Source organism: Macrosteles quadrilineatus, unplaced genomic scaffold (genome assembly GCF_028750875.1).
Source record: "Macrosteles quadrilineatus isolate MER2022 unplaced genomic scaffold, UCM_ALF_1.0 Scaffold_3__2_contigs__length_128488019, whole genome shotgun sequence".
NCBI classification, from domain to species: Eukaryota; Metazoa; Arthropoda; class Insecta; order Hemiptera; family Cicadellidae; genus Macrosteles; species Macrosteles quadrilineatus.
In genome coordinates, this window is record NW_026542596.1 from 118,265,895 (window position 1) to 118,293,701 (window position 27,807).

At 38.5% G+C, this 27,807-nt stretch overlaps 1 protein-coding gene across 2 annotated transcripts in view; it reads right to left on the reverse strand.

Annotated features, from left to right (window-relative positions):
- Positions 1 to 27,807, reverse strand: part of LOC128988987 (zinc finger MIZ domain-containing protein 1-like) — a 68,528-nt gene that overhangs the window by 15,205 nt on the left and 25,516 nt on the right. For both annotated transcript variants that reach the window (XM_054410825.1, XM_054410824.1), the window contains exon 3: positions 8,909 to 9,116. In XM_054410825.1, the coding sequence (XP_054266800.1) occupies positions 8,909 to 9,116 (208 nt within the window). The remainder of the gene's footprint in view (positions 1 to 8,908; positions 9,117 to 27,807) is intronic.

Below are 27,807 nucleotides of genomic sequence, written 5' to 3' on the forward strand. Positions count from 1 at the left end.
CAGGTGTATTTTAATTGGCTACCAAAATAAAGAGACATAAATCCCCACAATTACAGCAAACTTCCCAAAACGACGATTCTGGAGAATTTCGCAAAAGAAAATATAAAACTATCAGAAATGATGAGGGAGATAAGAAGAATTGTTTACTTTTAATATAAATTAACAGAAGCATCAAGGGGAGTGGGGTGACCTACCCCTCACTTCCCCTACGTTGTCATGGAAACGCTGACGTCACGGGAGCGAAACCCGACTAAATATCCCCGAATTTCCCACAGGATTCCCTGTCAAATGTTATTGTATCTGATAACTATTTGGTCCTGATTGAATGGGGGTGGGGCGGTACAGATGTGTAGACAAAGGACGGATCAACCCCTCTCCTCTCTCTCCCCCCCTCTCTCTCTCACCCCTACCCAACCCTCAGCATCTGTGGTGGCGGAAACAGTAAACATGCTTCCTGGACGATTATGTGTTTAATTTTACAAAAATACCGTTCATAAGTTGATCTTGGTGATACTGAGTGTGTAAATAGAGAACTTTTTGGCATTGTCGATATTAACGTGTTTGAATTTAGGTTTAAATATGATAACCGGCATTTTAGAAAAAATTTTTATATATTTATATTCAAAAGGCTAACTTACGTTGAAACTAATTAACGAATCCGCAATAGTTTTAATTACTTGTGAACAAAGCTCGTGAAAGTCTTTAATAGTTATTTTTGGCAATTCCAACGATTATGTTTAGAGAAATGTTCTATTTTTATGTTATCGTGCCTTGAAGTACATAAATAAATGAATAAGCTTGTCAACTAACTGTCCACTAATATCCTGTAAGATGCATCACCACAAAATACCTATTCTATAAAATACTTTTAATTAAGATAGTTAAACCAAAAATATTTTAATCTGTAAATAAGGACTAAACACTATTATAACTTAATTGTACGAAACTTTCAAGTAGCATTCATATCCATAAAAGTTCCCAAAAAATTCCCCGGTATAGGGAATTTCTCCCCGCGCGTACCACCCTGCATGACGTATGTGTGACGTAGCGTTGCTAGGCAACCAGGGTGTACAACTGTCACTATTTCCCTCCCCTCTGTAGGGGTGGGTACTGCGGGAAGCTTTTTGAGACACGACTTCTGTCTGTGTGTGAGGTATTGGTGGGGGGGGGGGGTGTGTGGCAGTATACTCTCGTCCTACTGTCGCCTATCTCTACACACCAAAGGTTACATCTCTTGACGAAACACTGTTGTGTGAATGTCATAGCTTAATTTTAGTCGGGGGAATTCCATTTTGTATATGAATAGTTCACTGAAAGGTAAAAATACTGAAATGTCAATATAAATGTCTACAAATTTAATTTTTGAACTACTGCCCTTTAAATTACTTAGATTACTTAATTTCCTGGTACAAAATTACTGATGATTTGTTATGTCGAAAAACATTTTATTGATTCGTAAAGCACACATGATATAACATGGCAGCAAAATAAATAGTTACAGCTGGATTATATAGCTTAATTTTAGTCAGGGAATTCCACCTTAGGCTATGTTGAACACGTAGTTCCCATGAAAGTGTTAAAACCATAAAAGTCAATATAAATGTCGGACCTATTCCGTTATTTCACTACTGGAATGGGGATAGGTCAGGTTGGGTTTTTCTAACTCTATACTAACCTAACCTAACCTAACGTTTAATTCACTACCACTTCTATTGCTAATAATCGATTGCTATAAAGACTCGTGGTGGTGAATTAACGGATAAGGTCATAAATGTCCACCCAAATTTATTTTCAAACTACAGTATCCCTTGACTAGGGAAAACAATTCCGTGGTAAACATGATTAATGATTAATGATGGATAATGTTACAAAACATGTCATTGATTCACAAAACGCCAGCACACACAGCCAACCATAGCACCAGAGCAAACAATAGTTTTTAAATTTTATAAACACAATCCGAAAATTGTTATTAGCATTATGCTCAAAAATTTTTCAAACGATGCTACTTTTGCATACAACTAATTGTAAGGATTCTCAAATTTAAATAACTTCAACAACGGGAGAAAAACAAGGAAGAATCAAACAAGAACGATCTAGAAGCCACCCTCCAAAGTCGATAGGGGAGAATTGATTGCGTAATGCAATCAGATGGACGCAAGCTCAGTTATGCAATCAGTCCTCGCTTGCACACAACCAAGGGCGATTGACTATTGGTTATTGCACGTAAGCTAAACCATCCTTCGTTATGTTTAATTTTCTTTTGCGTTAAAACGTAAACGCGGATCAATTTTTGTTTTGCAAGTTCGTTATTCCAGTAATTGCAGTAAGCTTGAGGAAAAGTTGGTTTTGATTTAAAAAACGGTTGAGTTACACTGTCTTTATGGAAAACTAGAGGTTACTTTTTGTAAGTGTGTAGACGGTTTAGTAGTAATGCATGGCATTGTGGTAATGAAGAATTTTTCATGGTTTTCGCTAAAAAATTGTTTAAACTTTGCTGTTTTCTAAAGTAGAGTTGTTGTTAGATAGCATCATAAATTAGTACAATCACAAATAGCATCTGGATCTAAAATAGATCTCGCAAGAATCGAACCGGCGACCTTCAGATTTGATGGCGATTACTATAACCACCTCTTTTACACAGTTGAATTTAATAAGAACGAATCTTAAATATTTGTAATTCACAATTGTGTGAGAAATCGCCTAAAAGTCTTCAAAAGTTTTCCAACAACCACCTTCATACTTATAAAATAAAGAAATAAAAAAAATCCATAGCGAAATTTAAACCAATATCTATGTATAACTTAATAACCTAAAATGGAACTAAAAGGGCTTATAGTTTCTTATAAACGAATTTAAGTGTATGAAAACCAATGTGTTTACCACAAGGAACCTTAGAACTGCACATGCTATTGTTGCAGATAGCCCCAAGCATGGACAGGAAGTGTATAAATGAATGTGGGCGACTCTCAAACTAGTCCAGTCCAGTGTTGTTCTCATTCATTGCTACACCAAACATGTGTGTCAAAACTATGAAATAAATATTACCTTCGACACGATACACTGTTTCATGGGGGTTTCACAACGCTGAAATAATTATTGGGTTCAAATTTCTGTGGCGATTTTTATTTATTAAGATTTATTCTTATTTAATTACTTCACCTTCAACATGGTTTTAAAATCAAGCATTAAAATAAGTTCCGAATTCTGATAACGAAAGTAACCTATACGTCTTGCCGTGTTGATAAATATGTAATTGGACTGCAATAGCATTTAAATCGTCTTCGTTCAAACTCTTAGCGCTATGAAGAGTTTTCCATTGCTACTTTGCCTTCCAAAAGAGACAGTAAATTATAAAAGCTATTATTGTTTAAATTGGTCACCATAAAAGTTCGAGTGTTTTCGTTACCATAGGCGGTCAAAAAAGCTGAAAATATATTTGATTATCCATATATTAATTTGTTTAAGATATTACTGTTAATGAAAGGTGGTCGAGGATGGTGAACCATTCAAAATGACTATTTTAAACCATGCAACATTCATATTTTGTTTATTTGAATATTTTGAAATCCTACAATACTCAAACAGTACTCAAACAGTTGCCTGTGTTATAATTTATAATATTTACATATAAGTTCAGTGTGGATAGAGACATTAGAAGTGAAACTTTTATCGTAACATATTTTTTCCGTAGTAAAATTAAGTTTGGTACTAGGAACTTTAGAAGATGAAGAATCAATGTAAAACTTCAGAAAACATTTGCAAGGCGAATGACGTCATGACGTGACACCTGTGCATTGTACGCACAACAAATCAGCTGACACTTGTTGTGAACAAACAAGCAACAACACGCTCCACAATATCATTTTAAAGTTATACAAACGAGGATAATTTAAAGTAAACTATTGACTTGTTAAATCGTTTTAAATCACGAGGTTTCACTTACCTTTTACCTGAATTCATTATGTTTAGATAGATGAACAACTGATGACAAATAATTCAACAGGGTTTCTAATGGAATAAAATCGGTTTATCAATGTGTTGAGCTAAATATTAAAAAATTGTTTTACTAATACACCAGTCCTACCACCTATAGAAAATCACAGATAAAAGAAAAATTAAGGTTTGAACTTCTAGAAAAATATTCACGAAAGTAATCAACTACTGTATCAGTCATTACGTTATAGCCTTCATTGTAGGGTATTAGGTAAGGTTTCGTAAGGATTTGTGAATATAGTATTTACAATACAGTGGTTTACTAAATCTACCCCAAAACTCAAAAAGACGTTTTTGAAATAAGTATATGTAAGTTTCAAATTGAGTTTGTAGACTGAAAATTCGATTAATAAACTATGAATTTTACTCAAGAAACAAACTCTAAGAGTTTGTTAATTCGAATTAGGGATTTACCACCCCACACCCTAAACAGCCGCTTTTAAAAGTGTGCAACATTTAACGCAAAATATAGTTAGGTAATGCAGGTTCCATACTTAATGTGAATTAAATCGACCAATACACTAGCTCATTTTGTTACAAAAATACAGACGTAGCGTTGATAAGCCTTATACATCAAATACCTAGATCTTTAAAAATAAATTTACAAATTGATAAAAATTAAAATAAATAATGAGGTGGCTATTGCTCAGGTCAGTGGGCACTGGGTAGCCGAGGTCATCTATACGGGGCAGCGAGCGACTGGGCACCTTCACGTTATGTACATCAGACCTACTTTCAGTCTTCCAACCTTGGTCGGTCTCTCTAGATTCCAATAGACAATACCTTTCCAACATACGCGGGTAAATAGATGAATAACATAGTGATAGCGATTTATTTAATTGAATTAGCGGGAAGACGTTGGGGATGGAAATATGAACACGGGTTTATCCATAAAGTAATCTTCGTGGCTGTAGGTCACGAGAATTTTAATCTTGTGCTTTACCATAGAGATGACTTGAATATTGAACATTGGACATAAGCCTACGATTCCTTCTAAAGCAATCAGCTGATTTTTGTCAGGAACAAAGCATCATCTAATTCATTCAAGATTTAGTTCTCCATTCACTATGCACTAGAACTGGGCATTTGGTCCCTAAGGTCCGGGGTTCAAATCTTCTCCACTCGCTTTCACGCACTAAAGCGCGGGGCTTCGGTCCCTAAGTACCTGGTTCGAATCCCGCCAATCACCAATAGATTTTATTTATGAGATAATGCTGAAATCCTCTAGCCTGAAGTCACGTGAGAAAACACCTCCAGGCTAAAAAAAACTCCTGGTATGTCGGCGTCGTAATCTATCTATCTATACTATTATAAAGAAGAGGTGGTGTCTGTGTGTGTGTTTGTATGAGCTAATCTCAAAATCTACTGGTCGGATCGGGCTGAAATTTGGCATGATGATAGCTCACATTCCCGATTAACATATAGGCATATTTTTATCCCAAAAAATCCTTCGGGGCTCCGCCCCAGTGGCTCCGCCCCAGTGGCTCTGGAGTTTCCCATGTTAACCTTATGAGAAATGGAATTAATGAATCTTAACAGCTGTTTCAATTAAACAAGTTGGTTCTGTTCTATGATGTTCAATAGCATTAAAAGTTACAAGGATTACCAACAGGGTTCAGCACTAGCACTATTATTTCTTTTACATTTATGACAACAGCAAAAGGTGAGTGAGCGTAGCGAACGAACTTCAACCTGGAGGCGAGTGAGCGTAGCGAACGAGCTAACCCGAAGGCAAGTGAGCGTAGCGAACGAGCTAACCTGAAGGAAAGTGAGCGCAGCGAACGAGCTCCAACCTAAAGGTGAGTGAGCGTAGCGAACGAACTTCAAAAAGAACCGAAATTTCTTAAACCATGTCCTCACTCATAACTGCTATAAGCATTTGATACTTATATGCCAACCCCGTACGAAGGACGGGTACTCTGCTAGTGAATTAATAAAATGAATGATACAATCAGTTGATTAGTTTCAGGATAAATCTAATTGCACTAGGTAAGATATTTTAAGTGTAAATACTGTTTAATTTTAAGTGTTAGTTTGCTATTATGGGTTCTAAAAATAGCAATGTACTTTTCAATAGTGTTATAGTTAAATTGATCTTGCTATTTGATACTGTGCATTAATTTGCATTCATCCAACTAATTTAATAGCACTTAAAAGAACGTCGTGTATCAGAACTAATCAAAGGTTCTCAATTCCTTGGAGTTCTTAAGAAATACTCAATCCCAAATCTTCAGAACGTTTTAAAGTAATGTAGTTTAATCAAACTCTTTTCTAGGTACTGTTGGTCTACACACGTTTCTAAAAACGTTGTATTTCTCGATAGCAAGTAAATTAAGCAAGTTAAATGTCCCGAATCCGTCTTTTTCCGCACCAATTCCACTCGATTCTCAGTAGTGTGAGTCAGAATGCCTTTGCGCATTTCCTCGTACGATCAGCGGTTCTCCAAAGGCTAATTTCAGCCACAATCTGACCGACGTCCGCTGCAAAAGCGTTTATTTGCGCGCGAGTTTGGCAGCCCAATCCCGCGCATTTTGTCCGTCCGAACGTCTTTGGATCAACAAACAGTCCACTCGGCGGTTTAGAGGAGAAGCTTTTGTAAATAAACTATATGACTTTGTAACCAGCCTCAAGATGGAAAACGAAGCAGCACAAAATGTACTTTTTATTCTTCTAACGATGTCATTGGTTTATGCCAAAGTAGAAAATGTAAATGGATTACGTTAAAATAAAATTGGAATTAATACAATGTTAAACAAAATTTGAACAATGTTTAAATACAGACAATAAATTAACTGTGGTAATTAATGGTAGAAGTTTTGAATGTTCTTGCAACGTTCATAAGATTCGCGAAAACAGTGTCAAGTCAACAGAAAGAAGGATAGAGTCCCCAATAAGAGGACAAAGCTTGGAGTAAAAAGGAAACCATCAGAGTCAAACAGTGTGTGATATAGCTAAGAAGAAAATGTTTGCTGAATCATGATAGGGGACAGGAAAGACATCTTATAGTAAACGAGACCAAGAGCACTGTATGAGACGTGGGAAGAGTTCAAGAAAATAGGGAATAAAAAGGTAAAATTAGGAAAGCTAGAATTCACTGCAAGGACGAGACGATACTTAGATGTTGAGGTCAAAAGGAGAGAAGTACTAAGAGAGGTTAATTGAAACGAGAGAAAGATCCAGAAGAAGAAGAATGGGAGGATGGAGAATGGGAAGATGTTGACCGAAGGAGTGGGATGAGGAGGATACCGGAAGGTCGCGGAACGAAAGTAGAGCGAAGCGACTGCTTTCCCTGGCGGAATCTGCGTTAAGGGACTTTGACATAGCCATTAGCCAAGCCACTGCACCTCTGCTCTACTGAGGACTACCGTGTGTAACTACGATTGTAGGTATGACAAGAGCCAACAACACAATTATAGGACGCATTTTCAACCGTCTCCAATTAAATGAAAGAACATTTGGAGATATTACTTTTACCACCGCTAGTCCTGCAACTATAACAGTAGTTTGTGTATTAATGCACAATATGAACCTGTAGATATGGTAGCTCATGTACCTACCTAATTAAAGAGCAATTGACTGTCAAGCGCCTCCATGTGTAAAAAAATGGCGAATGGTGATGTTATTTTATATCAGAGGGATGATAGTGTTTCATAAGAAGAGAAATAAAATCACTAACTGGGATTGAGTTACCTTATCTGTAGAAAATTTTCTGGTTTCTTTCTAATACAATTAATCAACCATTTTCAAACAATCTGATCTATTTAGTGAAAAACTAAGCACACTTAGCATATAAACCTCTCATTTCGCATGAATGTCGCGTACTAACACGTGTTTGCTTATCATTTTTAACTAGAGTAAGAAATTGGTCACCGGTTAAATAATGTTACACTCAGAAGTTGGCTGAGGGTCGAATAAATTGGGAATAAGTTTGTAAGCAATGAACGTTTTCGATGTAAGCAACTGCAACTGTTCTCGCTACAATGTTTATCTCAACAGAGGAAGATTTACGAATGGACCAATTATTCATGTCGTAATGAGGGACAGTGCTGATAAGAGATAAGGTTATCGTGGACAATATCACGGGGTTCATGGAATGGACGCCATCTTGATGACGAGGTTGGTAAAAAACAGCTGATAACCAGATATAGGAGCAAATTGAGATAGTGTTGCATGCTTCTCGGAACAACTCTAAACCAGCAATGGATTGTGGATTAACTGGCTTGTTTAACGTTATTGTTCAAAGCATTGATTATATTAGTTTTCGTTCGTTGAAAGAAACTTAGGTTTGGCGGTTAAAATTATCGCTTGGCATCTTCATTCATGTTTGGGACGTTTGGTACTCAATCATGAAAATGATATGAGACTTCTTTATATTAAGTGAAGAAAGAAAACATATTTTACATACAAATAAAACACCAGGTGCTGTAGGTTATTCTTGTGGCTGTTTTGCCAAAAATTAGTTTTTAGATTTATGAGTAAAAGGGGGCTAAAAACGTTCACTTATTGTATAACTATAAAAACAATCTTTACTATGCGTGGACATCCGCAGTCGGTGTTTTGATTGCGTTGTCATGAAATTCACTGACAGACTCGCCCTACTAAAAATTCTCAGTGGCTACGTTAAGAAGCCCATTGACTATTGGTTGACACCGCAAAAGATTAGTACAGTAGTTATTAGATCAATCGTATGATTTCCGGTGTTATTAGACTCCATGGGTTGTTAACGTCATCAGTTGGAGACTGCTGCCTGACGTTGCACCCTTACTTTGAAGAGGGGTCATCATTGACGAGGCTCAGCCTCTGATGACACTCCTTCCAAAGGTGAAACATCTGGCAGCAAACTCCATCTGATGCGGTAAGCATCGATCGGACTATAATCTACTCTTTAGCAATGTTCAGTGCGAGAACTAACCTGGGGGAATTGGTTGTTGATGTCTTGTCTCTCTTGCAGCGCCACTACGCTGGCAGTAGCGGTGGCTGTAGCGGTCGCAGCAGCAACCATAGCAGCAGCACTCAACGCTGAGGAGGGGTTGTGATACTGTCCGTCCGCACCCCCTGAACCCACCCCGGAGCTGACACCGTTCATACCGGCGGCGCCATACGCCGAGCCGACGCCGCTCCTGCAAACAAAACAGTTGATGTCAAACAAAAAGAAACAAGAAGAAAGAAAGGCACATCAAGAACAAGACGCAGCATCAAGCACAAGAAGAACCAACAGGAACCTCCAGAATCTACTAGGTAATCCTCATATACCAAGTAGAAAACCTGATGAGTTTTTAGTAAAAGGTTTGTGACAGAGGGTCAAAGAACAATTCACTACCCATTCTCATTGAGGTCATAGTGTTCGCCTTAAATCGCTTTAAAGCAAGGCTGCTGGTTCAGATGGAGTCAGATGGAAAAAACCTCGTAGACTCTGTCCAACTTTAACCACTTCGTAGATAACGGTCTTGGGATTAGTAAAGAAGGAACTTGGGTAGAGAAGGAGTGTATAAAGTGGAGTGGGCTGGGGACATTATTTGTACAAAACAATGGAGAAGAAAGTGTCATGGCGGACTGTGAGGTTTGTCACCGTTACTGAGTAGAGAGCTGAGGACGTTATATGCGTAGTACAGTTTATTTTGGAGGAACTAAATTATTTAAATAGTTTCAAAGACAAAGCCAACATTACAATGATGAAGAAGAACAACTTTCCATGTATTGTACACAGTATGTTGTTGTGTAAGTACAGTATGTTCCGTTTTCGCAGCCAATAGTAGAAGGAACCAAATGCATAATGTTCCACATAAGTAACTGATCTTTGCAAAACAAAAAATATATAAAATCGTTTTAATTGATCGTACAGTGTTCGGAAAGCTATGTCGATCTTTAAAGACAATGTCCCTCAGAGAAGCTTCCCATTTCCGCCGAAGTTCTTTTTGATAATTTCCGCAGATATCCATTTTTTTATCAACCAACACCTTACAAGGATACCACATTGTTCAGGGAGCATTGACTTGCGTACGCCGATACACGCACTATTTGCAGCGCGCCCTGGTGTTAACTTATTACACTATTTGCGGCGAGATATTTATACACTGATTTATATTCCTCTGCCACTCGCCGCGCTGCGATCGCTATTTTAGGTAAACGGCGCGGTTAAAATTATCCAAAACTGAACAAGGGCGGTCGGCTTGAAATAGACAAGAATGACTTCCATCTGCTGATGGGGAATCTCAAAGTTCGGCTGGGTTCGGAGACGCTCGGCTGACTTCGTCATCACAAAGGAAATCGCTGAATGCGTTGTAGTGAAGATTTGTGTCTAATCGTGTAATGGAATGTTTAGCATTGTTGCAAGCTTCTGTGTTGTCAGACACAATCGTCGAAACTCTTCATTTGACGTTAGATGGCGAGTTATTGTTATTTAAAATATTATTGCCGACATTTCCAATCAACATACAAAACATACAGTTCTGTTGAGTTTTCTTGTAATGTTTTAAAATTAGGCATTTTCTCGCCTGAGGACGGTATCAGATTCCAAAAACCGAAACGTAGTGAACATATTTTTTACTAATCGTGACTAAACGTTCACAATAATTTCTATAATTACCGACTAAAGTAGTAAGAAATCACATAACTACAATAAGTTAGCAAAAAATCTGTTAAATGCAATAACAAATATGGCTAATGTAAACTGTTCAGAGCCATATTTAACACGTTCATTTCAAACAAAGAAATTGAAAATAAAACTATTAGCTATGACAGTGTTTTTGAGTTTTTCCCGATTTCTCATCATGATTTTACAAAATACACTTCTCTTGGAAATTAGGGGAAGCCAAGCCAGGCAAACACTATAGTACTATATCATTTTCCCTCACACACACATTCAATCGCACACACACGCACACGCTTCTGTCGGTCCCACGACAGTTTCTCACGCCCACACACAAGTCGCTTCCTTATCTCAAGGTCAACCGAGTTAGATAACACCTGGGTCAAGTGGGTAAATCTTTATTTTATCATAATTCCCAAATAATACACCTTCAGAAAGTTTTTCTCTTTGTTGAAAACCAAACAAATATGGTGTTTTACGAGGTGCTTTTAACAGTAGCCTAGAGTAAAAATTTTATTGCATTGCGTCCGTATGCTTACGTCCTTAAAAATAAAGTATTTTCGGAAAGTTTTTAGTACTTCACTGCCACTGTACTAGTTTCATTTTGAAATGTTATAATTACTCACAAATCATGTTAAACATTTTTATTTTGGATTGGGTTGGGTTAGGTTGGACATGATTAAAAAATACAATTGGATTTTGTTACATTTACACACAAACTATAGGTATAAAGTTGTAGTGAATTTAAAAAAATCCGGCTTTACAACTATTCTTTTTCAAAATGTTATGGTCTTGCTGCAAAGTTTTGAAAACTATGACCCAGTAAGGCAAGGCCTTGGAGATTTCAGTTTTGTAAAATTCAACATTGTTCAAGCCTACCCTGCGTAAAGACAGCATGTTTCCATTCAACAATGGCTCTTTCACGCAACGACTCCTTGACTCATATGTCCAAGGCCTTTCACTATCCGGTTATCTGTTATCTCTTATCGTACATTCTCTTTCTCCTTCTTCCTCGCATGATTTTCTCTCCTCAAATTCCACTGTAGCCTAATTATTAATTTCTCTAAAAAATATTGTGATGTACCTCCAAGGTTATGATTCGTCAAATTTTGTGTTCTTTACAAATTAGGTGATTGTTTGGTTATTCGTTTTCTACTTGTTTGTGGGACGACACTATTAAAAAATGTTGCTGCTTTAGAAATTCTTGAGACATGGTTTTTTATGTTTTTAAAATACATCAGAGAAAATGTGTGGTAACAATTGAGAGGAAGGGGTTATGCTTTACAGAGACACTACAGTTTTTTTTTATGTTTATGGATATTATAGCTTTATTACATTAGATTCTAGATTTTTAAACTGATGCTTTTCATACGAAAATATTATAAGGTTCTTATGTTATTAAATGCATTTAAATTAATAACGAATAGTATGCTGATCAAAAAGTTATTTTTATATAAGATCCATTTAAAATGTAGACTTTTAAATCTAGTACCTATCTCACAATCCCATTATTGGAGACGCTTCAGAGGTATACATCGACTCTAGAAGAATAGTTTATATTTTATACAATTTTAGAGCAATCGAATAGATTTAAATTAGAAAAAGTATTTATTTACTAGATAAAAATACGTTTTACTAAACCTTATATCGTACCTAATTTTAAATTAAATACAATTAACTATAAAACTTCAATTAATTTTCAATAAATAAATAATTCAATAAAGCAGTTTACTTATCTTGCTGTAACTAAAATCAAGCTTTAGAACTTCGCCAATTTATGTTTGCGGTATTTTTAATTGTTCAAATAACAATGATTTCAGAAACTACTTAGCAAACGTAAGGCAAGAGCAGCTTTTTCGATCGGCCAGACTCAAAAGGTCCATTGGAGAACACACCGCCCCTTCAAAACTGATACTGCAATAAGGGTGCAGCATGTAGATTGCCAACCGCTACAAATAAGGGGCAACGAACTGAAGGAAACGCGACGGATCGTTATAAAATATCGGTTATGTTGTTTAAATAATAATGTAAATGAGTGTAGATAGGATCAGCGACTTGGCCTTAATGTGCAGAACCTATAGAACTTAACTGAGAAATAGTTCACGATATGATAACTTTTATAAAAGTTTGTTTGCACAATAAAAATACATCAAGGTTTTTTTCTTCGAAATGAAAAATCTAAATTTTTTATACCCATAATAAAACCTGTTTCGGAGTATTATCGATATAGCAATCGTTTGAATTTGATTTAATTTCCCTCCTTTTGCCAAAAATACCGTATACTTTAAGGTAATTCGTTCAGATTTCTGACTCACTTTTTGTCTTTGTTTTACTTTGAAAACTAAATAATGCTCAATGCTAAGGACAAAGTGTTAAGCGGAAATCCTTCATTGGTCATCGATATATTTATTGTAATCGTATTACGTCACAAATGACGTCATCAGCCTTCACGATATTAATTTAACCGTGTGAAATTAACATTGAAACTACAAAATATTACAACATTGCGGAACAACATTAAAATTACTTATCGAAAAGGTGACATGTGTTGAAATAATTTCTTAAAAAATACTATATATTTAACTAAAAAGCTACACTTGTAACAACCCATATAACGGAATCCACTGGAGGGCAAAGCCCTAGTGATAATTGGAGGTCACACAAAGGTTTGACTCGAAAGTCAAAGAGCCTAGGGGTTGCGGCAAGGGGAGTTTTTGCCTCTAAGTACACAATCTTACAAGCATTACAGGAGATTATAGGATAAAGTCGTCACCACGCCAACGAACTCTGCATGTTAAATAGTTCTCAGCTGTGCAACAATTAAAACAGCTGATGTTATCAGCCGGTCACACGTTCACAGGAGCAAATCGCTATTACTGTTCTCTTTTGTTTTTCTGTTTGTTTGCTAAGTGAAAATATGCTTTGTTCGAGTGTTTTCGTGGCGTTTCATTAAAGCTGGCGTTTGTTTTATGAATACACGTAAGGGGTGAATAATTTTGAATTAGTTTTACTGATGGGATTGATGGGAATGATATCTTCACGTTAGGATGGGTGAATGTAGTTCACACCATGTTGACACTATTGTCGATATATTATGCTAGCCTACGATTAAGCTGTTTTTCATCACTTAACTAGCAATTTCATGCAATTCGGTATAAAAAAATAAATTGTGTATATTTCTGAACCAGTAATCATTGCTATAAATGAATACCCTTCCAAACTCCAAGACAAACGAAATTTAGTCCATTTAAAAATGTGTTTATTAATTTTCATGACAGACATCACCTTCCTCACTTGCTCTCAACATTTGGGTTGAGCCTAGTAGAGGAAACAAATGAAGAGAGGTCGATCACATCTTCACCAGTTCCGTGCCACTTCCCGACCTCCATCGCTCGTGTCAAACAAAGACTAGAACGTTACTTATGATAATACACACCGTTATTACGGCTGGACGATCTGTGCTGTGCTCGCTGGAGCCCATCTCTACACTACAGTACGTTCTACATTCAGGTGGCTATACACGCCGTTATTACGGCTGGTCGATCTGTGCTGTGCTCGCTGGAGCCCATCTCTACACTACAGTACGTTGTACGTTCAGGTGGCTATACACACCGTTATTACGGCTGGACGATCTGTGCTGTGCTCGCTGGAGCCCATCTCTACACTACAGTACGTTGTACGTTCAGGTGCCTATACACACCGTTATTACGGCTGGACGATCTGTGCTGTGCTCGCTGGAGCCCATCTCTACACTACAGTACGTTCTACATTCAGGTGGCTATACACACCGTTATTACGGCTGGACGATCTGTGCTGTGCTCGCTGGAGCCCATCTCTACACTACAGTACGTTGTACGTCCAGGTGGCTATACACACCGTTATTACGGCTGGACGATCTGTGCTGTGCTCGCTGGAGCCCATCTCTACACTACAGTACGTTCTACATTCAGGTGGCTTATACACTCTGTGCTATGGAGCCCATCTCTAGAACACTGTGTACTAGTCTCAGAAGTCTATTACCACCGTATTGTTTTGTATAACAAAACAATACGTCTGTCTGACTGGGGACCATATCTACACTACAGTACGTTCTAGATTCGCTTGGCAATGCAAACGAACCTGTGATCCTACAGTCTAGTGTGTCACTTGATAGGAAGTGATGACGCAACAATTATCAGCGATAATGTGGTAATGCATGCCACTGATAAGCGGGGAAAGTGGACCGAACTGTCAGGTGAACGCTTACAGACAGTGGGCGAACTGTGGGCTGTGCTGGCGAGAGTTACTGGAGCAGCAGAAAAGTCAAAGCTACAACGGTGAAAGGGAGGAATTGATCTGTTAATGTGCTTTGGAACCGTCAAGCCGTCAGAGAATGTGACGTATCAGGTGAAATTTGTATAAGTCCTGTGATCACCAACATTTAAAATATGTCATTTACGAGGGGCCGCACTTGAATAGGTATTTGTTTTGTGGTTGGAGATGTAAAGACTGAGTACACTCAGACTCGTCGACACCGTTGGCTCATCATGGGCGCTAATCGGCCAGAACCAGAGGTCGTCATCCTCTGACTGTCGCAAGTACCACCGGCGCAATACTGGGTTCCTCGGTTCCTCTCAGAGACGCTTCGAGAGGCACGAGTTCGCAAGAAATCAACTATAGGTATTGTCGCGTTTGTTTTCCCTGCCCCCACCGACGCGAAACCGGTCCCGACATAAATCGTCGCATCGGCGGCGATCCTGTAAAATTGACGCCTAAACGCCGCGTAATGCAGCCCCACTCGACAATCGAACGGACAAAATATTTTCGTTGTACCCCGCGAGTGGAGGGGGTAGCTCGGGGGGTGTTTCTAGTTTGTCGATATATAACAATAAGGGCTCCCCTCTTCGGCTATTACGGTCTTTGTTAATCATTGTTAGTTTTTTTGGACCCTGCATCTGTCCCACATACAGGCTTGTCAATAACGTTTTGGCAGATTTCATGAGAATGTTTCGCCGCGGGATTAGGTGTGATTTTATAGTTGCGGTTTGATGGTTTATGTCAGTTTTTGCCGATATTGCTTGTCGTGGTTTTATAAGGCCAATTCATTTCAGAGTTTTTCCCCATTCTGTTCGCGTATCGCTTCCAATAGCGTCTTTCAACTTTTTGAGTTTTTTAAGAACACTGCTTTGTGATTTCACAGGCGTGGGAATCGCGGAGAGTGACGACAGTGTCACAATTCAGACCTCATACTTAACCATGTGATTACTCAGTTTGGAGAAATTTACAAAAGTAATACTCAAATATCCTGTAATCATACTCTCAGCCTCTTCATACGCGGCTATAAATGATGCAAGTAGAAAAATGTCTCGATTTAAATCTCTTATCTAGTGCAACACTGAATTCAAACACCGTCAGTTTCCACATTTTTACAAGTTCACACCCTTAAAACTTTACCACCTAGCAAACACTTCCTCCGCATCCTCTTCCCGACACATCACCCTCTCCCGTCGTCCGTCGCCCGTCGCCCGTACGGCCCCGGGAAGGTGAGATATGGGCGAAACTGGGTGAAAGCTCGAGAAAGCTGCCCACGCGCATTCATTGCTTCCTATTTTGGACCAATCTCCGTCCATCGCTCCAGTTGCCGACGAAAGTCGCACTCCTTCACGACATAGCATCCTGTGACCTCTGTGATCTCGCTTCATTCACACATAACAGTTTGTGGTCAGTGTATCTACTGTGACACTGTGTGTTGGAACAGTTTGGTTTTGAAAATTTAAAACGAGTATAAACTTAAAGAGTTGTAGTGATAGTATGATTGACGATTTTTGGAGGTTGCCTTGACGTCAAGTGGTCTCTCCTGCATTTTGGTAACTCTCAAATAATTTGACGGTCTCAAAAATCTGACAATCTTTTCTAGTCTGCGTGAAGTTGTCCCTTGGTCGAAAAGATACAATTTGAGATAAAACTTGACGGTTATACAACTAGATGCGGCCCCATCTTTAACAGTTCACTTCACTGAGAGACCAAGAAAACATAGTGTAATAAATAACACATTTCTATTCAAGCTATAACATTTGACATGCAATTGTATTGTTCCAAAACTAATAAAACTTCCAGGTCCAATCCGAGGGATTACGGTTATTTGTGCAAACTGAAACTGCTGCCCCGATTGAAAAGGGTTGAAAACAACTGAAAGTAGGTTAAATCCTCGGTACAGCGATTGGTTCACTTAAACTTTCTGACAAACACTTGTTGGTAGTACTGATCAAATCCATGCGTAAATCAATACACAGACAGACGGACATATAGGGTCGACGGAAGTGGGAGGGAGAGTGGCGTGGTAGCGCTGACACCCCTCACTTCTACCCCTAATTCACTCACCCCATATCCGACACTTCCCCAGAAGTCTCCCATAATGAGTACACAAGGGCTGCCGGTGATGAAATATTAGTTGTTGCGTCCCCGCTTGTCACCGTCCTGGCGAGATGTTAAACGGTCATTTTATTTGATTCTTTGATTTCAATTGGAATTTAAATTCAACAATCTTCTAAAACGTCAAGAAAAACAATACTACTTAGATTTTAGTTTACCCATTTTCATCACTACGAATGAAAACATTTACATTAGGCCACAAAATTATTTCGACCTAAACATAACCAACACGTTTAAACAACAACCTTATTTGACCTTCAACTGATGTTTATTCACAGTTTGATTAATTAGACCCTATTACAACAATGTATTAGAAGGACCAGTCTCACCAGGCGACTCGTTGTCGGAACAGGGCGAACAGGCGCCCTGGAATGAATACGTTTATCTCGGGAATAAATTATGAGTTTCTCGTCAAATATTGTCTGACGCGCCGCTATCGTGTTTGTACTGGGGCTCTGTTTCACACAGGATAGAGAGGAATCCGTCACCTCGGCGTGCCTCAGGGTAGCATACTGGGACCACAGATGTTTTTACTTTAGAGTGAATTTAGCTCATTGTTTATTGTCAAAATAGCATAGTTTAGTTGCTGGATGTTTTCATCTAGCAAGAGTTATGTTTAATGTTATTTGCTAAGGGATCTAGTTAGATTGCATACATAATGAAGGAAGGGTAGTTTGTCCGGTATGTGAGGAGAACAAGTTATAGTATTGCCTAAGATCTCAAGGAAATACAAACTATATAACCTTTTGGTGTTTAAAATACTCGTGTACTGAAACAAGCGAACATCGCACCAATAAAATCAAAAGAAACCCATTTCAAACCCATTCCGCTACTTAATTTACCAAAACAAACAAATGCAAAAATATCACAGAGATGGGCCTAATTGACTCAAACTACAAATTAATTAACCACCAATAAACATAACTTTTTAATTCAACTACCCTACGACCACGATTAAAAGTTCATTGCCACTGTTCGCAGCCGACAATCAAGCTTCATTACAAAGGGGGACAATGGGAATCGATCGCGAGCTAGCAAGGGTGACAGTTGGCTCTGGGGTAGAGGCCAGAGGGGTACAGGAGCTCCCGATGACGAATGAATGATCGGAGGGTCGTGAGGGTCAATCACAAAGGATGTTTGTTTGAAGCTCAGACGTTACGCGGATGACTTGAAAACCGCGATCACCAAACTGATCAATGATTGCCGATGGGGAAGGTTACCTGATAATAAGTCTGGTGTTAAATGATTGGATAAGTATAACGCACCCTACAACAGCCGGGTTTCCCACGTTTAGCGCGATCACGCTATCGATATAATTACTCTGACTTAAATACTTTATTCTGAAATGGCGACCGTATGTAGGTATTTTAGGCCAAGTATGAATCTCCATTCATACTCATCTCCATGAGTGTAGGATGAGTGGCGTAGTCTTGTTAGACTGCCTTAGGACACAGCTGTTAATTAATAGCCCACACAGCCAATGGAAACAGGGACCTACAGTTTATAGTGGAATCTGAACCACATTTTTGTCCTGTAATTAACGAATTGTTCTAATAATCAGGATAGTAGTACTCACTAATGCGGACATAAATCCACACCAGGGAGTATCTCATCCACAAGTTGTGCCTATTTTCCAAAATTCGTGACCTCCAAGTAGCTGGATTACAGGACAACACCACGGTCCCAGTCTATCGCTTTTTTGCTTGCAAATTTAACGCCTTTGTATATTGTAGTGTGTGGAACAATCGTTGTATTTGCTGCTAAATGGATTGGCGTTGTTTGAATAAGTGTCGCACACTTGTGTCATCACCGATGTAGGGCATTCTTCATAATGTAAATGGCTCATGATTTGTCGTTGGTTGTAACTAAGAATAACTCGATTGTATTGCAAATTACTATAATCGAAGCTGTGAATGTAAAACAGCTATAAAACTACACATTTCAACGCCAAAGAGTAATTAGCCGTAGATAATTTCATGTTGGTAGAATTGAATTTACACAGGTAATTAATGTATGTATTAGTTAATAGCTCAAGATTTCAACAATGATGATCGGGTGGATAAAGATGAAATACTAAAATTGAAGAACTCAGAAGTCACACTCAAAGCCATTTTCCACTTTGTTTCAAATAGTTCCGGAAAAAATTATAAAAGTTACTTTTCTGGAAACAAAATTGAATTATTCTCCTTTCATGGGTTTAGTAAGAAATTAACTGTACCGAATGCTAATTTTCAAGAAACACAATACAGTATAAATTTCTGAAATCAACTATAGGTATATAAACAGCTGTATAAACAAATCTAGAATGACGCTACGCCATGATACAGCCTACGTCAATCGATGTAGTTAACGCGGATGCTACGTCAACACTTATTCAAAGTTCAAATGCAAATAATATGACATCCAGATTAGAATTTGAAGGTGGAAATTATAATCTGCTTGCCACAGATGATTTACAGCTGATTTTATTACTGTGTAAATCAGGCCTCAATACCTGACTATTCTATTGATCTTCTCCACATCTGGGTTTTCAAACCAGAAGCACCAAATATACCAAATTGACATCACTCCTTTGCATATCTTCAGCACGTTCAATTGACAAGGTAGAATACATTTTGAACTATTCCAACCTATCAACCCAAAGGGTTCAATAATTGCCAGTGCCTTCAATAATTGCAGTTGTAACTAAAGAATTGAACAATTTGATGAAATATAGATCAGACTATAAAGAATGCGTGGCAAAGACTACCATAATCGTGCCTCTAAAATATCTGATTATTCCATGGAGTCAACCCAATTGGTTTACAAACCCGAAGCATCAAAAGATCCGATAAGATGAAAAATCTGCATCTCTTCCTTGCTTGTCTTCAGCACGGTCTGACAAGTTGGAAATGCCTCCAAAACCATACATCCAGCCCACTCTGCTAGACAAATTAGGAGGCGCAGACTGCAGCAGACGACAGACAGTAAGGGCGGTGACCATTGTGGCATTGTGGGATATCGGAGGAATGTCTCTTGTCCAAGAATGTCGCCCACAATGTTTGTGCCGCCGCCGCCCACTCCCCCCCTGCCCCCCCCCCACCTACGTCTACCTGTGAACTGTGAGTATTGTAGCAAGATCACTAGACTACTCACTGCTCAGCAGCAGCGCTCTCTTCTGCACTTCTAGAAATCAGATTCTGTGTCAGCATGTGCAAATGTGCTTTTAGCAAGTTCCAAACTCCTTAAGACGAATCGATGACGAGTATCATTCGATTTTACTGATCTCGTTCGGTGGTTAGAGGATGTATATATGCATTATAAAATTTATTTTACAGTGAAACAAGACGTTACCGACTTACACCAAGGTTTTACCATGCAACTACGTCCTATCTGAAAACACCATTGGTGAGTATGCAGGTCAGCTACACCGGGGATATTTCATATATATATATATATATATATATATATATATATATATATATATATATTATTTTCCTGCGTATTTATAACTTTGATGAAATCAGATCAGATTACAGAAAATGTACAAATGCGCTCTTTAACACTTTCTGCCATACTCCCGAAGTATTTGTATCACAAGTCTTCTGCAGCATAGAACCATTGACAAAAAGAACTGTCTATGATAGAAAATGCGTCAATGGATTTCCTGACCCTCTTTTACGTCAACTTTATTGTTCTGGAGTTCCTTTGGGCACAGACTATTGAGTAAATAGTTTGCTCTATATTCTTTGCTTTGGGTTTACAGCGTTTGCACCAAGTTTACACTTCTATTCTCTGTATCTGTACTGTCTAGAACCATTGAGTATAATAGAACGTACAACTCTAGAAACTCTATGTATGTTACGGTGTGTAGGCTGGACCAAGGATGTCTGACGTACTAGTAGTATTGGAGTATTGCTCACGAGTGTGTGTGTGTGTGCATGATTGTGCTCTGGCGGTCATTCTAAGTACCTCCCCCTCTCTCCTCCGTGACCTCGCGTCATGCACTTCCTCGTTGGAAGATGCATTTCCTCAAGAAGTAGCTAGAACCAGTGTTATGTTGATAGAAGCCAATTTTCATTTTGGATCATGTATTTTCCTAGATCACTTTGAAATAAGCTATGGGGAGAGTTTGTGTAACAAAACGACTTAAGTTCTTGGTGTTCAGGATTTTATAACTTTACTTTTTTTTATTTAAACTATTCCTACTCAGGGAGTATTACATGACAAATATCAACACATAGACTACATGTATGTATCACTATGTGTAACGTACTAATCCAAATCAATAAAGTAATCTGTGGTTTGCTGATTTTGTACAGTCTTTAGGCAAACAAACTTCGCAAGTAATCCCCCATACTCTGTAGGTATACAACACCCAAAAAGGCTAGTCGCTTCAATCTCTTACTACTTCTCCAAGTATAGCGAATTCAACACCATGCCAAAAAAGTGTATATGTATATTTGGACACAATGTTTTTGTCGAGTTATTGTCAACGTTATGCACAGCCTTGTGGTCGGGCCGTGGGACCAAGGGCATTCCGAGGCTTTGGTAATGACATTTCAATTGTTTACCGCACTCTACACTCAGCACCACTACTGGTCATCCGACGTTTCGCAATCTGACGTTGCTCGGCGCTTCTTCAAGGCTCTTCTTCAACGATCATGAATTATCAAATTATCGAAACACAATTTAATCGATATTTTTGCGTATCTGGGTAGCCTATTGGCTGGTTGATAATTTTTCCAATCCAAAAGATTCAAAGATTTTCCAATTAATTTACCTTATTTTTATCGATACAAGTTCAAAATATACTTCTGGAATCCAAAAGTTCGTTGGTTCAGTAGTATTCATTTACTGTTGAAGCTATAGGTACCTTTATAAATCACAAGATCCAGTTTACAAATATTTGAACACAATTGTGTTTGAAATGTGGTTCCTAACCAATGTAGAATACCTTACCATACTGTATTTGCAAACTACGTAAATTATCTTCGAAACTTCTGTGCCAACTGCTCAAGTAAATGCATAATGCAATACGGTACAGAAAATCTGTGAATATTAAGTATTTATTTAGTGCATATAAACATCTATACCTATTGATTTAGACCTACACATTAGTTGTAACATCGTCGCAAGATGTTTTGGTACTATTATTGTGATTGTGACTAATACGGACTAAATACAGCATGTTGACAGACGGTAATGTCACAACGTGATTTTCCTCGCGGAAGCTTGGCCCCCATTCCTTCAGACCTTGACCGATCACTCCCCTCTGGCCAAATATGTTGTGGAAGACAAATTGGTCCTCTTTAGTTTACGTGGGAAATTGTAAATGGGAAGATTTCGGTGTTGACTATGCTATTTCGTAACAGTGAGAGTGGATAGTGGGAGCTGGTGTTTTTCTGGCCAAGAAAAATGCGTTGAAGACTTCGATGGTTTACCATTGCGTGTATCACATAAATAATATTCTTATAAACTGAAAAGTATGATTAAAAAAGAATAAGTTGTTCAATAATTTAAAGTACTAAACAACAATTAGCTCTGTTGATTGAAACTCACTGTTTGTTTAGACTAGTGATGGCATAATTGTAAGACAATGTCAAAAGTTCATTTTAATGTCAACTTCGGGTGGAGCTGGAGATTACAATCGAGTCATTTTTAAACATAGTAGAGAAAGCGGGTGGGCATTAATTGCACCAACTGACCTGCGTCAGGTAGTCGGGTATTCCTGAATTGCGCCAACTATTCCAGGGAGCCACCCGATACGTTCATTAACTGCACCAAGTGGCGGCCCTTTGAATGTAGGTTTGAATTGAGTAGGTTAGGTTGGTTTTTATTAGTTTAAGTTAAGATTAGGTTAGGTTAGGATAGGTTAGGGTGACATGTAAACACGTACATTCCTTCTGCCGGTAACTCACCCCTACCTGGCTTGGACTTGGCGCAAATAAGGAACATCTTTTGAGACCCTTTGAAAGCTTGGCGCAATTAAGGAACTCTTGGGCACAACCGAGGAAGCTCTAGTTCAAACCCTTCTCTAGGTTCTCCTTAACCTCGTTTCTCCTTATCTTCACACCTTGAAAATAGAGTTGTTTTCGCGGAGGCTACAGGTTTGGCTACAATAATCAACGGAATGTTTAGTGAAATTTCAGAGGTGGAATTCAAGAATTCCCCTTAAAAATACTAGATCAGCCATTGTGCATGATTTTTAGTCATGATTGTTACATACAACATGTATAACCTTTGTTTATCGGATAATATTCACAAAATTAACATCTACAGGAAAAACAAGCATTTCTGCAGTTCCCACTTTGGTTACGAAAATACACCAATCACACCACTTGAACCGTAGTCACCTGCCATGCCAGACCGTCGTGGCCGACTTGCTAATTCGGCTAGTCGCTGACCCCGGCAGCAACAATAGCTGAAGAAATGGTAACCCCGTTATCTGTGATATGGCGCGCGCACGCACCACACCACGCGCGCTACTATTGGATTACGGTGCAAAAACTGGACCGCGTCGCTCCGAGTCAGACCAACCGTGTGTAAAGCCTTTTATGTGGCGAGTGGGACACTCAAGGCGAGCTGGTAAATCTTCATTACTGGATAAGAAATTCACTCGCACTCCGAGCGCCTAGATTGACCAAGGTCGCGAAGTGATACTGGGTTGACTTGTCTACTGCACTTGTAGCTGCATCGTCGGGTAAACTTCAGAAAATCCGAAGGTTCCACTCTTCAACTATTTTGATTACTATACCCCATGTGATTTAACCTGTTTCCTGACCCACCGTCTACCTTAGGAGTTGCTAATGGTTTAAGGATTAACGAAGGCCCAGGTTGACTTATGGTCAGGAGGCAGGTTCCATCACACAAATTATATTTGCGTCAATTGAATATCTGTGAGCTTTCATCCTTATGGCGAAGTAGCTTTCTAAGACCATCATAAAATGAAAGATATTGTATAGTATTTGTTAGTTTTGGATGATGAAGTACTGAATAAACTTAAACAAGCTGTTAAACTCTGAGAACTCCCTACGTTTGGACTCTATATGAAAAAGAGTTTAAAAACAGTCAAATTGAAATGATTCCCAGCTATTTTACTCACACACATTTCAACAGTTTGACACACTAAATTTGTAGTAAAGTTTATCCACGGCAAAGAGTTCAGGACTCATCCGGTACTGAACTAATGGTGTTATTTGATTGATGGTCTTTTTAATTGAGGACGCCGACTACGAAAGGTCACTGTGCCATACGTCGCAAACCATGGATCATCTCACGTAGAAATTAGCTAGATTGACGTAGTCTACTGATTACTTGCGAGAACTTCAAGGTTGGACGTACAAAAGCGGCAGTTTTTAATACGCAAATACGAACAGTTAAATCGTATCCACCCCCAGGTAAGATAAAATCAAGTATATATGATGGTAGACAGTGTGATCTACGTCACTGGTAGGATGGCCTTCAGCACGACCTGTGCCGTGGCCTCACAGCCTCAACAATACTTGTACAGTATCATGACACGACAGACTCTGGTGACAATCCTACTAATACGGGGTTTCTGGTTTATCTGTAAAACTGTGCTTTGAGCTATACCAGTGATTTGTGCGGAACTGTGTTTCAAACGTACAAATTGACTTAATACAGATGTAGTATACAAAGTGATTTTTAGAATACAAGTATAACGAATTTCATTAATTAATAGTAAATATTTTTCAAGGCAGAACAGTTTTAAGAGTGCAACTAAATAAAAGATTCTTAAAAGTCACTAGGTCATCAATTACTGTTTACGTTTACATAAGAAACCAAATATTTCAACATTGGAATGAAGAAACGCTGCAATGATGAAATTACTGTGAAAATTGTTCCCAATCACTACTTTCCTAGTAAATTTGACTTTAAAACATAGTTATACAGTTTTCCAACCTGCATAAGATAAAATTAATTTACAACCACGAACTATATAAGTGAATAATCTAAATTTACACTAAATAAACTGCAACGCACTGAACCAAGTATAAGGAAGGGTTACAGAGTCTAATAGAACAGAAAGCTCGCCGGTAAACAAGACGGGGTCAATTTGACGCGACAGAAGGCCGGGGGGGGGGGGGGTAAGGGGTGCTTGTGGGGGATGGGGCTTTATTAATTAAACCGGAAGACTCCCACGGTGGAGCCCCACTGAACCAGTTGCTCCCCAAAAATCAATAAGGGACAAAGCGTGAGCGTGGGTGACGGGTGATTCACCGGGGGCGATCGCCGATTTAAAGGTCCAATATGACAATGGCGGGTCGACCGGCATAATTGGCTTTTTAAACAATCAATACCTGCATCCGCTATGGGATGTTCATTTTTTAGCGATTCGGTGGTCTATGTTTGTTGATTTATAAATTAGAAGGTTGTTAAATGACTTGCCTAAATGTGTTTTTTATTCTAAAAATCAACTATTTTCAGTTGGCGGTTAAATGAGGTAAAAACGCAAGAAGGTGTTTTTATTGTGATTTTAGGCGTTTTTCTTAAATTTATTGACACAATTATCTGACACAACTAGGGTGCGAATTTTAAGGTGGAGATGAAGAACTAAAATTAGCCGATTATTTAGTCAGGATCATTAAATTTACAGTAATTTCAATGTTGAAGGACAGCTGGGTCCAGTTTTGGAAAATCAAAAAGCTATAGTCTCTCTCAGTCTCAGGATCGGACCAAACCCTTTCCCCAAGCAAGGACTATAACCACTCTGAAACCTAGCTACTACGGTGGTTAATATTTAAGAAATTTCCAAAATGCATTTGTACAACCCATTTTCAAATAATTATTGTTCTAACGTATTTTTATGCAACCAATTGACGTTAATGTGAGCCAAATAAGGATTTTGATTGATTTAGTGTTTCTGAAATTTAATCGTCGACGCGTTGGTTGTACAGAACAAAATATAGAATCTATCTGAAACGCATCAAGCAACGTTTTGTGAAATCTCCAGGAGCGTTGATAAACTTGACACTATGCAAAGTCGAAAGTTTCCAATAGTGAACTTCCAATAGTCCACGGACGCCTGATGACTAACATATGTTCTACAACCTATGATCGGCAGCCAACTGTCACTTTAGCAGGCAGGTGTTGGTTACTATGTAGCGGGTTGGACACCCCATCTGCCCAACACCTCATTGATTCCCGCCCAAAATTGAAAGTCGACCACAAATAAAAATAATCATAGTGTTTCGTAGAATCGCCATTCGTAGAATAGAGGAACTCTATAATCGGCATGCGTCAAAGGGTTTGAATACCGAGTTGTATTAATTGGGTGGTTGAGAGTAATTTTGTTGAATTATTGGTATTTTATGCTGAGCATTTGGAGGTTTATCATCAAATGCACCTGCTGTGGTGTAGTGGTGTAGAAAAGTGTTTTATTAGGTCAAAGTATGATTTCGGAATAATAATAGTCTTGAACAATACAGGGTCAACCAATTAATTCGCATCCAGCTTCCAAAATGAACAAAATACTAAACAATACTTATTGAATAACTAACCTACTAAAGTTAATTAGTTTGAATAGAAATAATGAGGTACTTGTAAATTCCAAAATTGTGTATTAAATCAATGCCAAACTATCAAATACCTATCGAATATCTGGTAGGCCTACGATTCCGAAGCTAACTTCTGACAGGATTGTGTACAAACGTCCAATATCGGGCTTACATCATCATTAGCATTGAAGAAGACATTGAGAAAACGAAACTCAAGACCTTGACCGGGGAAACGAAAAAGTTTACATTGCAGTAAAGCGATTACAAAAGTCAGCGTAAGCCCAAGGATGTCGAGAGGCGAAGCTGCGAGTCACAAGAGTGACGTAAGCAATAGTACGTAACGTTCTTCATAACTGCATACGTCTACGTCAATGTTCTTTGAATGAGATTTTCCTCTTTGCATGAGTTATTCGGATTATTTAGTTGTAAGCAATAACCGAGTAAGGATAGTTGTCTGGGTAGCCGACTGGGATTGGTTGTGCTCGCCTTTGCATCTGAAGTTCGCTGGTTCGTTACCCAGCAGGATCCAGGATCTAGATCTTATTTTTCACTGGGCAATCAATTTATGATGCTGAACTAAAGTTTGACGTTAAATAAAAAAAATCTGTATTTGGAAATTTCCTATAGAAAAAGCGCGACCAATATAGATAGACAATATTTGGCATAGATAGACACAAGATTGGGGTTGAGTGTTGTAAACTTTTCGTTCCTTCTGTATAAATAACATAAAAAAAGTAAAAAAAAACGGTATTACACACTTGCTTTGCATTCCAAAAACGTGTTGAACCATATAACCTCTCTGTTGTTAATAGCTTACTTTTCAAACTAGGGGAGGATTTTAAACAAAACCTTGGGTTGTTTTCAATCAAAACATCAAATTGTATCTTGACCAACATCGAAGAAGAATACACTTTTCCCAGACACTATAAGTATGTCAAACGAGAAGATCTCTCCTAGAAAACTTGGATTTTCCTAGCATGATAACGACCGTACAGAATAATGTTGTTAGAAAGCGCCATAAGAGTGCAGGCATCTAATAATGAGGGGAAAAGTATCGGCCCGAGACTAGATCCTTGTGGGACCCCATAGCGCGAAAGTCGCGGCGCAACACCGTTGGCAATGGCTGATGGTGATGGCACTTTCGCGAACGGTACTTTTAATTGTAAGACGACAGGTTGACAGACAGAGAGGGGGGGGGGGTCAATCACCTAGTATGTAGATGAGCGGCTTGCATACAATGTGTTATCACTGATAAGCGGTAGTGGGTAGTAGAAACTTGTCGCTCAACTAATTTGTTGTATGAATCAAAGT